General features: G+C 36.0%; 1 protein-coding gene across 2 annotated transcripts in view; it reads left to right on the top strand.

Annotated features, from left to right (window-relative positions):
- LOC124161226 (adenylate cyclase type 8-like) overlaps positions 1-15,485 on the top strand; it is a 425,580-nt gene that overhangs the window by 378,785 nt on the left and 31,310 nt on the right. For both annotated transcript variants that reach the window (XM_046537495.1, XM_046537494.1), the window contains exons 3-6: positions 5,055-5,217; positions 10,239-10,540; positions 11,872-12,061; positions 13,672-13,853. In XM_046537495.1, the coding sequence (XP_046393451.1) occupies positions 5,055-5,217; positions 10,239-10,540; positions 11,872-12,061; positions 13,672-13,853 (837 nt within the window). The remainder of the gene's footprint in view (positions 1-5,054; positions 5,218-10,238; positions 10,541-11,871; positions 12,062-13,671; positions 13,854-15,485) is intronic.

The raw sequence follows: 15,485 nt of genomic DNA, 5'->3' as shown, positions 1-15,485 counted from the left end.
ATTTTCCGCTCCTGAGAGGACCTCGTCCGTGTGCTTAGTGATGTCGTAAATTTCCAATGCATTCACAATGAGCTCCTTGGATGAAAATATGAATAATTTATTCCCAGGATAGCGCTTCAAATGATAGGATATGCATCGCTTGCTTCAATCAGAGAGAGAGAAAGAGCCTACAATAGCGCTCGGCAGTTGTTTTTTTGTTTCGTTTTCTAACTTCGCGTCGCGAACTTGATTGATTCAAAAGTCTTTGTGAATGTTCACCGACTGGATTATCGTCGATAATACTCAATGTGGAAGTGAATGAAATCATCGCAATTCGCGATTCTCTTGAGAACTAGGCAAAAAGTGAAAACAAAGGAAAATTTTCTCATTTGATAACAAACTCTATACTGGATGATAGACAATTTTGTTGAAAAATTATAAAACTTAGCTTAAAAAATCAATTTATTTAATTTTCAGTTGAAAAATTCAATGGAAAATTGTTTTCATTCAACAGTGGACATCATCATGCCTGACGATTTTTACTATTGGATAAAACCGATCGTTCATTATGGACATAAGTTCAACATGCTGGCACATTTCATAGTTGTGCTTCCTCGGTGGCGGTGGAGTAAATCCTGCTGAAACAAAGGTCGTGGGCTCCAGTCCCGCCTGGGTAGGTTGCCCATATCGAGAGAATGGATATAATGTTATGAAAACTCTTATGTAAATGCCAAATAGCGCTGTTTTCGGTTTTAAACTTAAAAATTACAGTATAAATAAATAAATGATTAAACTGTATTAAGGGATATGTTGTGGACCATCGTGGTGAATGAACAAAATAAAACTCACCAACCGTCCATTTTTATTGCGAAAATTAACTACACGTTTCGATGCATAGCATGATCATCATATCGGGTAGATACCGTATCTAATCGATCAGAGAGTCAATCGATTTCTACGATATTAATACATAGTAAGATATATTAGATGGTATTAGATAAGATGCTGTACCTAATGACGTATCGTTCACCTCCCCTATTGTAATGTATCTATTCAACTTTATAATGATCTTTTGCGTCAAAACGCGTTGTTTATGCTTGTAACTAAGAAGAAAGGGGACAGTAATATAAAGGTTTATTTAATGCGTATTAAAGACATGTTTTAAGTGAGAATCGCGTGCATATTTTTATTTTGAGAGCACTGAATTTTCCTGAACTTGAGGTCTAAAATAATCAAATTAAGAGTCTTGTTTCTCGGAGATAATTAGCTATTCACCTTTTATGCCCAAAATTCACGTCAAAATATAAGTTTTTGAGTTGATGTTAGACTCGTATGTACTGTTTTAATTCACTTGATCATACTCTTGGCAAACGTCGTCGATAGGAAAGCACATAAGGTTGTGTTATTTTTATTTTAACCCATAATGCAAAATGTAAAAAAATACTGCAAAAATTCTTACAATATTAGGAATGAATTTTTTTTAATCAGGGGGATAATGTGAGTCATTTCTATCTGTTTGTAAAAGAGGGTCACTTTCCTTTGAAAATTCGCACTGAATTGGTATATACATGCGTTTTCTCCTTTCATTATATGCTTGTAAAACAATTTTTTGCGTCGGATTCTAGACTTAAAGCTATGCATTAGGAATTCCTGGCTTGAACACGTCTCGACATGCTTTCATTGCGTCCGAGTCTCCCAGATAGGGATCTACGTGTATAATCGAGGGGAAAATTGCCGTGTTCCCGTATCACAAGGAAGGAATAAGCGTCGGTTACGGGCGGGAGCGTGACACAGTCGAGCAGAAGTTGACCTCTAGATTGCAGTCTACGATACAGCTCACCAGAGGGCACGCTAATCCTTTCAAACGACTCCACGCGGCTCGAAATCCTATCTTGGAATGCTACCTTGCCCACTGCATTGATACATTCATTCTACCTACCCCGATGTCTTTTTCCTCTCCTCCCTCCTCTTTGTCCTTAATGTACGGCGTCGAAACAAGGCAGATATGATCGATACGAAAGTCTTTCCCGGGTGGCATAAATTGCTACCGTCAGGACTAATGCACTCGCCTGCGTATCCGTATCGGATAGCTAACCTCCTTCTCTGAGGTCGAATAAAATTGCCTCTTGAGGAGAGACTGCGCTGAAACTCTCCTTAAAGTACCTTCTCGGTGAAAGAAAGGACAGAATGCGCAGTCAAGTGAGAGAATCACGGCCCGCTTGAAATAGTTAAGCGTTCGGAAGTATCACTCGTTTTGTCCTTGCTCAAACCATTGGGTATCAAAGTCTAATTTAACCCATTAGTGCATATCGCCCGATATAACGGACGCGCGTATTTAATTTATTTCTGGGCTTCAGTTGACTGGCGATACATTGTGATACTACATTAAGTTCAAATGGTTGTCTGTCTTCACCGCTACGCTAATATTTTAATTGCCCTCTTGAATTTATCGACTTGAGAAGCATTTATGTGAGACATGGCATTGAAAGAATTTTCAGTCACCCGCACGGGGTAAGTAAATTATTTTTTATTGTAGTATTTTGCTCAATATGTTGATAATTTTTATCTCATTTTTCTTCTAAAGGATGATCTTTTTATTTTCTATATTGTCAAGTTTTCCTGTACTATTCTGAATCTGTAATCAATACTGAAAACTGACCGTCCAATATATCGGACGGGCTGTATAATTTAAACTATTGATTGTAAAAATTTAAAAATTGCATAAATGAGTTAAAATTAACCTTATCAGCCAGAATAATTACTTTCTAAATGAATATTTGACAAAAATAACTTTATGCACTAATGAGTTAAGCCAACTAGCCGCTTTAAATATTCTGAACCAAGTTAATTAACAGTTAATATTGACACATAACATCTATCCTTTTTGTTTTAAATGCTAATTTTCATTCACTACCTTCCTTAATTTTAAAATTATTCAAGCGGCGCAAAATATATGACCCATACAATTATTCAAACCACACATAATACAATAAATGCAAGTGCATGTGCTCTCCGGAAGATATACACTGATTAATCAGCTGTTGGGGATACTCCGGCTAGACGAAATAAATAATATATTTTATTCGTTATTTGCCACTTTGCTCATTCTGGATAATTTACAACCTAGGTTCTCGCTATATGGCAATTACCTGTACCCTTGCACCGTAGTTTTTTTTTGTATGGAAAATGAAAAATAAACTTTGTTAGGCTCACAAATATATTTGAAAAAGTACGACCCCGGTTTCGTAATATCGTTACACCGTCATGTAACTATGTAAATGTATAGTGTACGCACAAAACATGTAACTATATTATGAAATCTGGGTGTGATTTTTCAAATATATTAGTGAACCAAACTAAGTTAATTCTTTCATTTGCCATAATGAAAAGGTTTCACACCGCCATCAGTTATGTTTCTGTTGGGTGTGTCTTAGCCTAAATAAATTAACTTCTGATATAAAAAGTTCAAATAGAAAACAATATTGAGAGGATGAGTATAATCTCCTTTCGAACTTGTGTTTTAACAAGAGAACGGATGGCGCAGAATATTATTAGCAAAAAAAAACAATTTCAACTCCGCGGTCTGTCACCAGGGCGCCGCGAACTTTCAAGTTGATGCATTTGCTCTAACCACGCTTGGGCAACTCGTTATCGTAGCATGACAGTGTGAAGAACTCATTATTCATCGGAGCAGAGGATGTAACCCTCTTTAATTCGTATCCGCAGTGGGAAAGTCAAAGGCATGCTTTGGAGTTTAAATTTATCCTCGTCGGTCAGAAGTTTCTAGGGTCAATCCGAGTCAAATTACGCAAATCAAATCACCCCTCGCATCCCCTCAATGGGGGTTTTCTTCAAGTGCAGGCATACAAGAATTATGACCGAATTAATTTTTCCAAATTTTTGTCAACGGAATGAATTTTCAATTTTATTTTTAAACATTGCTTGAGATATTTATTATTCCTGGAATTTTGACAGCAATTGCTTACTTTTGTTATCAAACTTTTGTTCCTCGTCCGTTTTGGTCAAAGCGCGTATTTTATTTAATTCCTAGCTAACCATTTTTATTACACTGGATGAAATAAATTTACATTTGCTTCGCAATTCAATATTAACAAATGTAAAAATTGCACCCAGCTTCAATGTTCTGATATTTTGTTGGTTAAATGAGCACTTTATCTCAAAAACAGCGCATTTTTTGTGCCTTGATAACTTGTTGCAAGTACTATACTTAGATTTTCTTACGCAAATAACGAAAAATTGTTTTTTATTCATACCAATGATAAATCTTTTATGAATGCTTTGAACTAAAATTGTAAAAGGAAAAAAGATATGTTTTACAATAATTTTACTATAGCTACCCTTATGGACTCTAAGGCTTAGCCATTCATTAATACAATTTGAAATACGTGGTACTGTCAAATTTATGGTATCATTAGATACTATATGACATTTTTCTCGTTAGATTTGTTTTCTGCCTAGCGTTCTTTCAAAATTCAAATCCAACAGAACTTTCGTATCCCTAAATTTAATATTGGCGGCTGCGGAACTTCACTAAAATTACTGCAGCCTCTTGATATTGGTGCCTTTCCTCCTGAAATATTTTGAACCAATAATTCGTGGGAAAAAAACTGCATAGTACCCTAATTTGTGAGACTAAGCTCATTGATGATAGTTTTTCTGGGTTGGATTCTATTCTATGTTAATCGGATACTATATCATATCTTCAAATGAAAGTCTTTCATAGAAATTTTTCCAGGTTGAAAAAAATGAGCCGAAATGAAGCAGCTACTCCCTTCTATCTCACCAATCAATTGCTTTGATTTCTGTAACAATAGTTTTTCCGAGAAAACCATGGTGATAGAGACGTCTGGAGTTCTCATTCAAGTAAAGGTGTTCAATCATATGAATACGTCATCCTGATGCAGAACGCAGAATTTACACCGCAAACAGCAATATCTATCAACACCTTCACTCGGCTGACAACCCGAAAATTCACCATCATCAGCTCCGCTTAGTTCTGATTGTATACGTTGATGTTACTATATCTTTAATATCAGGTAATCTATATTTTCCAGTCCCCTGAGTTCCGCATCTACCCACCAGAGAGCAACTCTTCGTTTGGCAAAGGTGATATCGCGTTGAGGACTTTCTTGACGGGCGCCACTGTCGACCCGGCGGGGGATGGAACCAACGTGAAAAAGACAGAGGAAGTCAAGAACCACGTCACCACTCCAAGCGGTATAGTATTCAATATATTTTTACTTATTATTATTACATTGTAATAAAATAATTTATTTTAAATAAGATAATTCCTCATTGATGTCTCATATCCTATTAGTCATTTTAATTGCTACTCCCCTATTGGATAAAAATCAGCCTATTCAATAGAAAATTACAATTGAATATTTGAGAATTCCATTGAATATTTGACAATGCAATTGAATATTTGAGAATTCAATGGAATATTTTCAAATTCAATTGAATCTTTTCTTCGAATTCAATTGAAAATTCCAATTGAATTAAATTGAATATGCCAATTTTCAATTGAATTTCCTTGTATTCAATTGAATATCCAAAAATTCAATTGAACTTCCATATTTGAAAGTACGACTATTTTATTGAAAATTAGGAAACTCAATTGAATTCGAAGAAAAGATTCAATTGGATTTACAAATATTCAATTGAATTCTCAAATATTCAATTGCATTTTCAAATATTCAATTGAATTCAAAAATACTGTTATCCCGTTATTCATATGTTTACTTGCACATGGTTGACTAAATATCGGTGTCATTCAACCTGTGCTTCATCCCCACAGCGTTGTGTTAGGTCATTCGTGTGTCTCTTCAGTGATGTAGTGAAAGTCTTGATGTGATTGTTGTGCTTTAGTGTGTTCATTTAGTAATGTAACTTTTGCCTTCAGTTTTTTGAGCGATTATACTAATATTTGTGTTTAAAATTTAAGCATATTTATGTAACTAAATTATGCTTATGTGCGTTACGTCGCCGAAACAAAACTACAAGCATTGTCGGAGTAGTGTGTATCACGCAGGTTTGTTTTTGTGTGAAGTGAAATCCCCGTGTTCTTGTATAAACATGAGTGACATGTTTCTATTTTGAAACACACGTTATGTTGGCTTAATGCACAACCAGAATTAAATTTATTAGTACTTCAAAGAAGTCTTTCTTAGATAAAGACGTGTGAGATATTTGTTGGTGCAGTTGTTATCGCTAATCACGGAAACACGTTTGCTTTTCGATAACTATTCAACGTTGTTAGAACTGGTAAAGGATGTGGCTCTCATGGTATAGTTGTTTTTCTGATAATCATGGCAAAACTATACAGCTTTTTGATAACTATTCATGATTGTGAGAAGTGATGGAAGATGTGGAAAAGCCCAATTAAATTTTTTATTGCACTGATTCTAAAAATATTTCACCTTTAATTTCTGTTTACATATTTTATTTATTCAGAATTCGGGATTCGTGAAATTTAGATTTTAAGTATATCCTACCGAATGATAAGTTTAACATATTGGAATAATTTGTGTATTTGTAATTTTTTTCAATTGAACCGTTCAATTAAAAAGTGACAAATTTCAAATGAATTTTTCAATTGAAATTTTTCAATTGAAAACAAAATCAATTGATATTTGTCACTTATCAATAGGGTAGTTTCCTTCAACAAAGAAAACGAAAGGCATTGATTGCGATTCGTTACCCACCATTACTGTATTCATAATATACAAATTATTTCGTTTTAGAAATACCGGTTTAGACGAATGGCAATGGTCCATTTTTATCCTCATTTGAAAAGGGCCAGATTGGCGCCAATGCGATCCCACTCCACGTGACGTCACAGGGACCTAGTTTCTATACGAGAAGATAGGAGTTATACATTGTCTGAGGTTACCAATGCATGCATGAGGCGCAGAGCCTTGGGAAACATGTCTTAATAATTACCTATTAAAACTGCATAAGGTCGGAAAGTTTCCTTTGTTTGATAAGGTATTAATAATCCTTATTTAAGCCAAGCGCTACCAGCCAGCAGGGTACTCAGCTACCCGCTAGCATCCTGCGTCGTATCAGCGCTAAGCCTCGCCTCAAGGTCACCTCACAGGGAGGCAGCGGGAACCAGAAATACGTCACACGGAGAGATTTCCCGGCATTCATACTTACGCGTCGCGTTTTCGCGCGCTTGAAATTTTTCACTTTTCATGAAATCGCGAAAAATAGATATCGTCATTTTAAAATCTAAAAGCGTGAATTACGTACTCCAGGAGTAATAATCTTTCGATTTAGGCAATAAAAAAATAATAGGAAACCACCCTATTGAAGGGTTCAATTGAATATTTTTCACTGGAATATTTCCAATAAGGTCTAACTGCTTGCTTGGTTGCCATGAGGTTGAGATTTCTTAAGGCTATTGCTTTTATATATGTTTCTGATAGATGATGTAGCCACTGATAGAGTGTATGCTTATTAGCGTTTGTGACCTTTGAATCGCTGTGATGAATGGGTTTGACTTTTTTGTTCATACTTCTACATTGTATGTTCACATCAGCTTGACATTCTGACACGCAATATTTTATGAAATTTTTAACAAATAAGGTATTACGTCTCTATGATCTCTCTAGATAATAATTTAAGTAATGAAATAATTAGCGTCTTTTTTTCGTGGATTATGATATGCAGACCTCTATTTCCTGTTTGATTGTAATATCAGATTAAAATAATGACTTCACTCTGTTTATGGATGGTTTATGAGTCTTACGTTTTGCTGTTTCTATGATTTTTCATTATTCATAAGGTTGCATTACTTCTATATTGATTAAGGCCAAAAGCTGATAGTAAAATTTGTTTCCTTCATCGATTCAGCTATATTTTTCTTTTAATGCGACGGGAAAGCTTTTTACTCAAACTCTGAATGCTCGGACCTTTCTTTTATGCTTGAAAATTTTCTGGTGCAACGTTTTCATAACCGTATTCCACCTGTCTACATTACTTATAAGGATAGAAATAGGAATTTTTTACGGTTATTCTGCATAAAATATCGCCTAAAAACGTTTCTGCAAGTGTTCCATAGCGAGCACGTGTGTGCCGACACTGAAAATCTAATGGCTGTGGCAAGGCAATAGAAATTTTAAGGATTCAAACCCACTCGAAATCTTTGACAGATATTGTCTAAAGGTCGTTTCAGTTTTAAAAAATAGCTAAAATTTAAATCAAGCCCAGAGTGAAAAATTGGATTAATAGTTCTGGGCATTCAAAAAAATTAACATAACAGGTATTCAATGTCATCTATCATTCTTGAGCAGAGCTAGCAACTAACTGCCGTGCACACGCTATTGAAATTGACTTGAGTAGTGTCTTGCATCGATCCCTTGTCTAAAGTTCACTTCTCTATTCCATACCTGTTGCCTGCTTTGCAGGCTGACTCTCCTTATCGTAATATCAAGGTAAACTGTCTTTCCACTTCTATACACGACTCTGATGTGTGTTAGCAATGAGGAAAATACTGGATATACCTATTTTTTGCAGGGTATGTTGTCTACAAGAAATGACATTGTTGCATAGGTAGATTAAGGAACACCCGGAATCTCTGCTTCCCGGCACGCATTGGTGTGAGCGCGTGTTGCATAATGTCAAGGATAATACGTACTCAGATACACCCTCTGTCAGAAATCACATTTTTTTGCTTTTATCTCTGCTCCCTCAAATGATTAAATTTCAAAACTGCAAACAAAACACGAAAACACAAAACCGCAGTAATATCATCAAAATTAATTTCTACATCTCTAAAGTTGAACGAGAAAAGAACAAATTGGATACAGAATGACTGTGATGAGTGAAAGACAAACAAAAATTAATAAATTTGATAGATTTTAAGCATTTTATTTGTCATCCTGAAACGTCTTCCTCGATGATCCACGGTTTGAGCTAACAAATTATCGATAAAAAAATTACTATGACGACGTACTGTGCAAAATTTCACGCTGATTTTCCCATTGGTTTCAAATGGAACACACTACATGCTAATTCTCATGTTCATTTTTATTTTTTTTATTATTTTATGTTTCCCCATTAACCCAAGGGAAAACATTTTTCAATACAAAGAGTAACAATTCCAATGATTATTTCAAAAAACTTGTTATTGCATTACAAAAACATTTTTGCAAAAGAAATATCAAAAACATAAAAATAAGGTATAAACTCACTCTTATTTTCAACCATTACAATAATCTTCCAAAGAAAATTTTAAATAACATACAGCAATGCATGCTTTGTAGGTCATCATAATGCATTATTTTTAATTATGATACTTATCTGGGATTTAAATACATTTTTATCCCAAGATAAATCTAACTGTTCACACACAGTGTTGTATTTCCTACACATTCTTATGAGTGGTGAGTTACAACAGCATTTTGATTATAAAAATGGAACAAAGAAGGTTTGCTAGTACCTTTGATTAAATTGTGGAACATAAAAATTTTATTTGTGGAGGATTGTTCTGTCTTTTCCTTACTTCATTGTTTCATTTAAAAACTTATACCTTATGCCCTTCCTTCTTGCAGAAAGTGACCCAAGTCCATAAAAATGTATCAGATTTTTATAAGATTTATAATTTTTGTACACAGGGTATACTTTATATTCCCTGGTTGAAAAGTACTCTAAGATATTGTTTTTGTATCCATTCCAGCAAATCAATGTATTTCTTTGCAAATGGTGACCACACAATTACTCCTTTTTCAAGTTGAGACCTAATTAGGGTATTACATATATAACATTAACATTGTTTTACTATTCTGAAAACTAATCATACTTCTTATCATAAAGCTTAATGTCTATTATACCGATTTCGCTAAGTTTTCAATTTGAGGTATGAATGTATATTTTTCGTCAAAAGTTACTCCCAAGTCTTTATGTAGCCAGTTCGTTCCTTGCAAATGTTTTTGATAAATGCCACATTTGGACGTTTTGGGTACTGAAATCCCATGCCAAGTGCCACCTGTGGATAATTTATTATATACTAAATTCTTCTATGAACCAGACTGTTATGTAAGGAAGAACTTCACAGGCTAAACCAAACTTCAGAGTTCACTAGATAAATAAAGTTGCAGTTAACCTGAATGCATGATTTTTATTAGTCTGTGGATTAGTTTGAGGTGAACTCTACCCTTACTGATGTGAATAAACCTTTGGGTAGAACCACTGGCTGAGAGTGTCTTTATTTTGAGTTATATTTTTTATTTCAGGCGATGGAGAGGCAACTGGTACCGATGGTGCGGAAGGTGTCAAGCCGAACGGGGCGGGTGCAGCACCAGTGGATGGTGTTGCCAAAGCAGAGAGTGGCGCTGGCCTGGATGAGACAGAAGATGAGCTGGGCTTCGAGTCAAGCCTTGTGTTCAAGCGTGGCATGGTGTACAGGGGAATATACTTCCCCTCCCTCACCAACTCATTCCGAGAGAAGAGGCTGGAGATGGCGTACCAGCGATACTCCCACAGGCAGCGGCAGAAGTCCCTCATTATTGTGAATATAGTTGATCTCTTACTCAAGGTACGGACATCAAATAGAGTCACTGTAATGATAGGCTAGGCTATAGCCAGTGATGCGGCCTTGGTCTTCTTGAAAATACATATCGATGGCTAAGTTCTGACAACATGTATCTCAAAAATAGCAGCTTTTCAGGAGAGCAGAAGAAACTATTTATATTTTCCATTGTACACTGAAATTAAAAACCAAAAATTCATAAAACTGAAATAGAAGCATATATTTGCAAACAAAGAGTTGTTTTTTGCTTGAATTTTATTTTTTTAATGTCATTACACTTTGTTTAAGGTACCTGTCTCAATCCGGCCATATTTTGAGATGAAGACGTGTTGTTAGAACTTAGCCATTGATATGCGAATATTTACATCATGGAGATGCTGGAATTAGATGTATGCATCAAGCAGGTCCAAAAATATCATTTTTCTTGTCACTGAAGGGTTTATATTCTTTTATTCCAACATGCGCAGTGTTCACAGTTTTCTGGATATTGTTGAGATTATTCAAGGATCGGGTAATAAAAAATGGATTTAAAAGACACTTCACGTAATCGTGGACTCCCACATGCTATCACAGCACACTCGTGCATAATTCTAGAAGTAGCGATACACCAAAATAAAAGCAATTCAAAAACAAATGCTACAAAGCAACCACCAGGGTCGATGCGGTCAGATGAAAATACCAACAGGTATCAGGTCAAATGAACATGTAGTCATTCAGCTTAGGCAAAACTTCTTAGCCGGAGCTGAATACAAGGTAAAGGGACTAATGACCTTGCAGTAATTTATAAATTACACCAGTTTCATTCTGATGAACACCTTGCTCTATCTAAATAATACCAAGCAGATTTCCTTGTCATTCTTCTTGGTCCTTCTTTTGATGGCAAGAAGACCAAAGTTTTGATGGCAAGAGTACCAAGAGTATGCAAATGTACCTAATAATAAGGGTTTGAAGGATGAAGGGTATTTTTGTCAACCTGCACAAGTTTCAACTCTATCATTAATGCCAAGATTATTGCTTTAGTCAAGAATATACATAATGCTCTTCCTCCAGTACTAAAAGCATATATGACTTTAAAAGATCATCTAAGATTTTTTATGAAAAAATTGTTTTTACACCATTGAAGAGTATCTTGTAAACAAAATATCAATGTGATTAACCTTTTATTGCAAGCTACTCTTGGGAAGATTTTATGCATGTAATTGACAAGTCCTATGGTGGTGTAATCAAGACATTATGAGCAATAAAATATTATATTTGTATTATTATATATCTGTAAGTTCATTTAATAATTAAAATTGGCTGAATTTTAATTGCCTGTAATTGAATCATTCTTGCAGATAGCTCTAATTGTTGCATTTGTGGCGCATGGGAAGAGTTGGCACGGTGTTCAACCAAAGGGCATTGCATGGACAACGTGCACAATGGCCGCAAATATTCTTGTGTGTGCTCTTGGTTGGTGGAAAAGCTTTGCCAACAACTACTTACACTGGGGTGCATTGTTCACCTGGATTTTGTTCAATACCCAAGGTAAGGATTGTATGGCCCTAACAGAATGAGTGCTGCTATTTTACAAGTACATGCTTATAGGGATCATATGAAACAGATAATCAATACAGAGCATTGGTCTTCATACCAAAAAATGTTCAATGTTTATTCTTGTATAAAAGTAATAGGTTTCATAACCTTATATCATCAATCAGTGGCCATAGTACATATGTAATTCTATGGTCAGTTGTCAGTAAATTTGATGATCACGTCAACATAATGATAGATTAACACCTTTGACATTTTCATAATTGAACAACTTGCAGGAAGAGCTTTTGGCCACTGGCTGAAGGGTCACAGGTTCAAATTCCACATTAATCCTTAGGATACCCCCACGCAAAAATGCTCCAAGAGCAAGGAAGCCTAGGGAAAGGAACTGGCCTCCTATCCTGAATGCATCTCAAATGGCCTCATATTTTCAATCTAACTTTCATATTGAAGCACTGAACGAGTGAATGATCTTTGCTGTACTACAGAGGACAATATGAAAATAACCTTTTTCTCTGCTTTCAAAATGAAGGCATTTTGTCCTTATAATTTAAGCATGCCTTCACTTCAAATTGATATCTCACTCAGTTCTTCAGCTTGAATATTGGTTTGGATAGGTGAGGATAGAGCTCGGCCCAGATAGCCATAGGCACAAGGAATTCACTTATTCAGGGTAAGGGATGATATAGTTCCTTTCTCTGGGCCTCCTGGCACTGAGCAAATTTTTATTTGTGATGTCTGAAGAATTTGTCCAAATCTAAACTCATTTAGTCCAACTCCCTTTGCCCTTGAAGGGGTCTGGATAGCTTGGTACTCAACCTCACTTCAATAAATTACATGAAAGTAAATTCAACCACGTTTATTATGATAAATGATACAGATGTGTCTCTCAATGCACTATCCTCTCTCACACATGGAAGTCCTTCTCCGATGCCTTTCTGTGAACATCTCTTTCTCACGGCGGCTTCCTGGCACTAGCCTCCACATACCCTGGTGGCATTAACAGGGTATGTGGAGGGCTCAGGGTCCCAGGGCAAAGACCTCAGCCAGGTGGCTATCCTCCATTATGTTGATGTGACCATCTAATGAACTGACAACTGACCATAGAATTGTGTACATGGCCCCCAGTAGACAATTTAAAGTTATGAAACCTAACACATTTATACAAGAATAAGCATTGAACATTTTTTGGCATGAAGATTGTGGTGGCACCTGAAGCTAAAATGTCCACCACAGGCCTTAAGCACAAGATATTAGCTGCAGGGGCCACTATCCTTCTCCCGCCAATTAGCTCTAGTACTTGTAAGCTAATACATAAATATTTACCATAATTCCCTCAGTTGGACGTAGTCAAGGATGTTAGAATATTTTATCTCTGTTTCATGGACATAATTAACCCATCTGGGAACTTTAACTTCACTCTGATTGAAATTATATGTAGTGTAAAAATTACCTTGGTCCTCAGCCTTGTGAGAGAATATTTTAACCAAATATATTTACAACTTCCTCCGTTCATTTTGTATCCATATTTGGATTGATGGCAGCATTTAATTCTTGATTTTTTTATGTATTCAATTTTTCCTTTCGTTTCGTGACCATTTCAGGTTTTGTGGGAGAGGGCATTGGTTTCTGCGAAAGTGAGAGTTTAGTGTGGTACATCCTCTTCATTGTGTTTGTCACCTTTGCCATGCTCCCTTTGCCACTTCGTTGGTGCATCATGGCTGGCTCCACCACAGCTGCAATTCACCTCATCATCACCTGCGTGCACAAGTTCCAGGATGAACAGGTATGCTCAACACACTCAGAACTGAAGACCAGTTTGTAGAAAAAATTATCAATAAATTATCTGTACCTAACTTGAGATTCCAGTTCTCATATGAGTTATGTTCAGAAAATAATGCCTTTATAGTTTTTTTTAATAAATACAGTGAAACCTACCTTTAGCAGGACCTGAGTTAAGCAGAAACCCGTCTTATCAGGAAAATATTGTTGGACTTGGCAGTCGCAATACGGTTTTACATGTATTGGTGCCCTATGTTGAATAGAAACTGTCAAACACTGTAACGGAATTGATTCCCGGGCACTTGTACCTTGGTTAAGCAGAATTGCAAAAAAAACAATCCCAAGGACAATTTTTACAGTAAGGAAATAAAATACTAAAATGATCCTCCCTAGAAAACAAGCCTTAAAACGGAAACAGCCATAGGTGTCGTTCGTTCACAAGTTTAGCCGCAATGCGATACTGTTCTTTTATTATTTCATAATAATTTCATCTACGTGTAGAATTTGAGTAAAACCAACCTTTTAGGTGATGCATGCAATAGATGTGGTATGACTTTCACAGTCTTTTTTGAAAATTCAGGCATTGAGTGAATTTATTTGTCTACATTAACTTTGTAGCCTTCAGAATAGTCCCCACTATATTATGCACGTGTGCCAGCACTTCTTTCAACTCTCGAAGCACTTCTCAAATTGGATCTCTGGGGTAACCTGTAGCTCTGTCAGCTTTTAATGTCGCCTATGCTTGTAAAACGATGACCCTTTAAGATTCTCTTTATTTTTGGAAATAGGAAAAGGCCACATTGAGCCATGTCTAGCAAATATGGAGGCTGGGGCATTGTTACCACATTATTTTTGGTAAAAATTAGAGAACAAGCAACGAAGTGTGAGTCGAAAATTGCCGAGCACATAAAAACACACCTAACATTAGCGGTGGCCACAGACAGAGTAAACAATGAACGCAGCTGAATATTTTATCATACTTCAGGGGCATGTATACCAACATGTTTTTAAAAAAATTTCAATTGTTCTCTCCAAACTTGCAAAAAATTTAGTTCCTGCTATTTTGTGAGCACACCCCATACTATACCATGAATCTCAGTAAAATTGGCATGGCAATCGAGGAACACAGATAGCTTAACGGTATGTGGCTCAGTTCTGGGTGCCATGCATATTTTTTCCCCAAGAAAATTAACACGGCCATGACTTGGATTGTCCAATAAGTGGGGGATTATTTTCCGATCCTCTTTCCTGTGAGGAGGAGTTGATTAGTAGGTGGGTCTTCATTAGGTAGTGTATAGGGGATTCCAAGAGACTTGATATGAGTTTTCTGTTGTGTCTAGTTAAAAGGTGCTGGTTACACTTTATAATTCTATGAAGAGACTTTCAGCAGGATTTGTTGGGTTTCGCAACAATCTATATGGAGAGGATTTCAAATAGGGTCTTTGTAATCTGCAAAGGAATTTCCTTCTGATTAATTTTTAACCTCCAATCAATTATTAATCTCCAACATTAATAGCCAACTTCATCAACTTTTTCAGAGGATTTCCATGAAACACCCTCCAAAAATCCTCTTGAAAAACTGACCATAGTCTCTTATTCCGTCACTGTTTTCATCAGCATGTGAGTCTGGATTTAT

The sequence above is a fragment of the Ischnura elegans genome, chromosome 6, assembly GCF_921293095.1.
Source record: "Ischnura elegans chromosome 6, ioIscEleg1.1, whole genome shotgun sequence".
Taxonomy (NCBI): Eukaryota; Metazoa; Arthropoda; class Insecta; order Odonata; family Coenagrionidae; genus Ischnura; species Ischnura elegans.
Note: the sequence above shows the minus strand (reverse complement) of the source record. Positions and strands in the feature narration are given on the sequence as shown.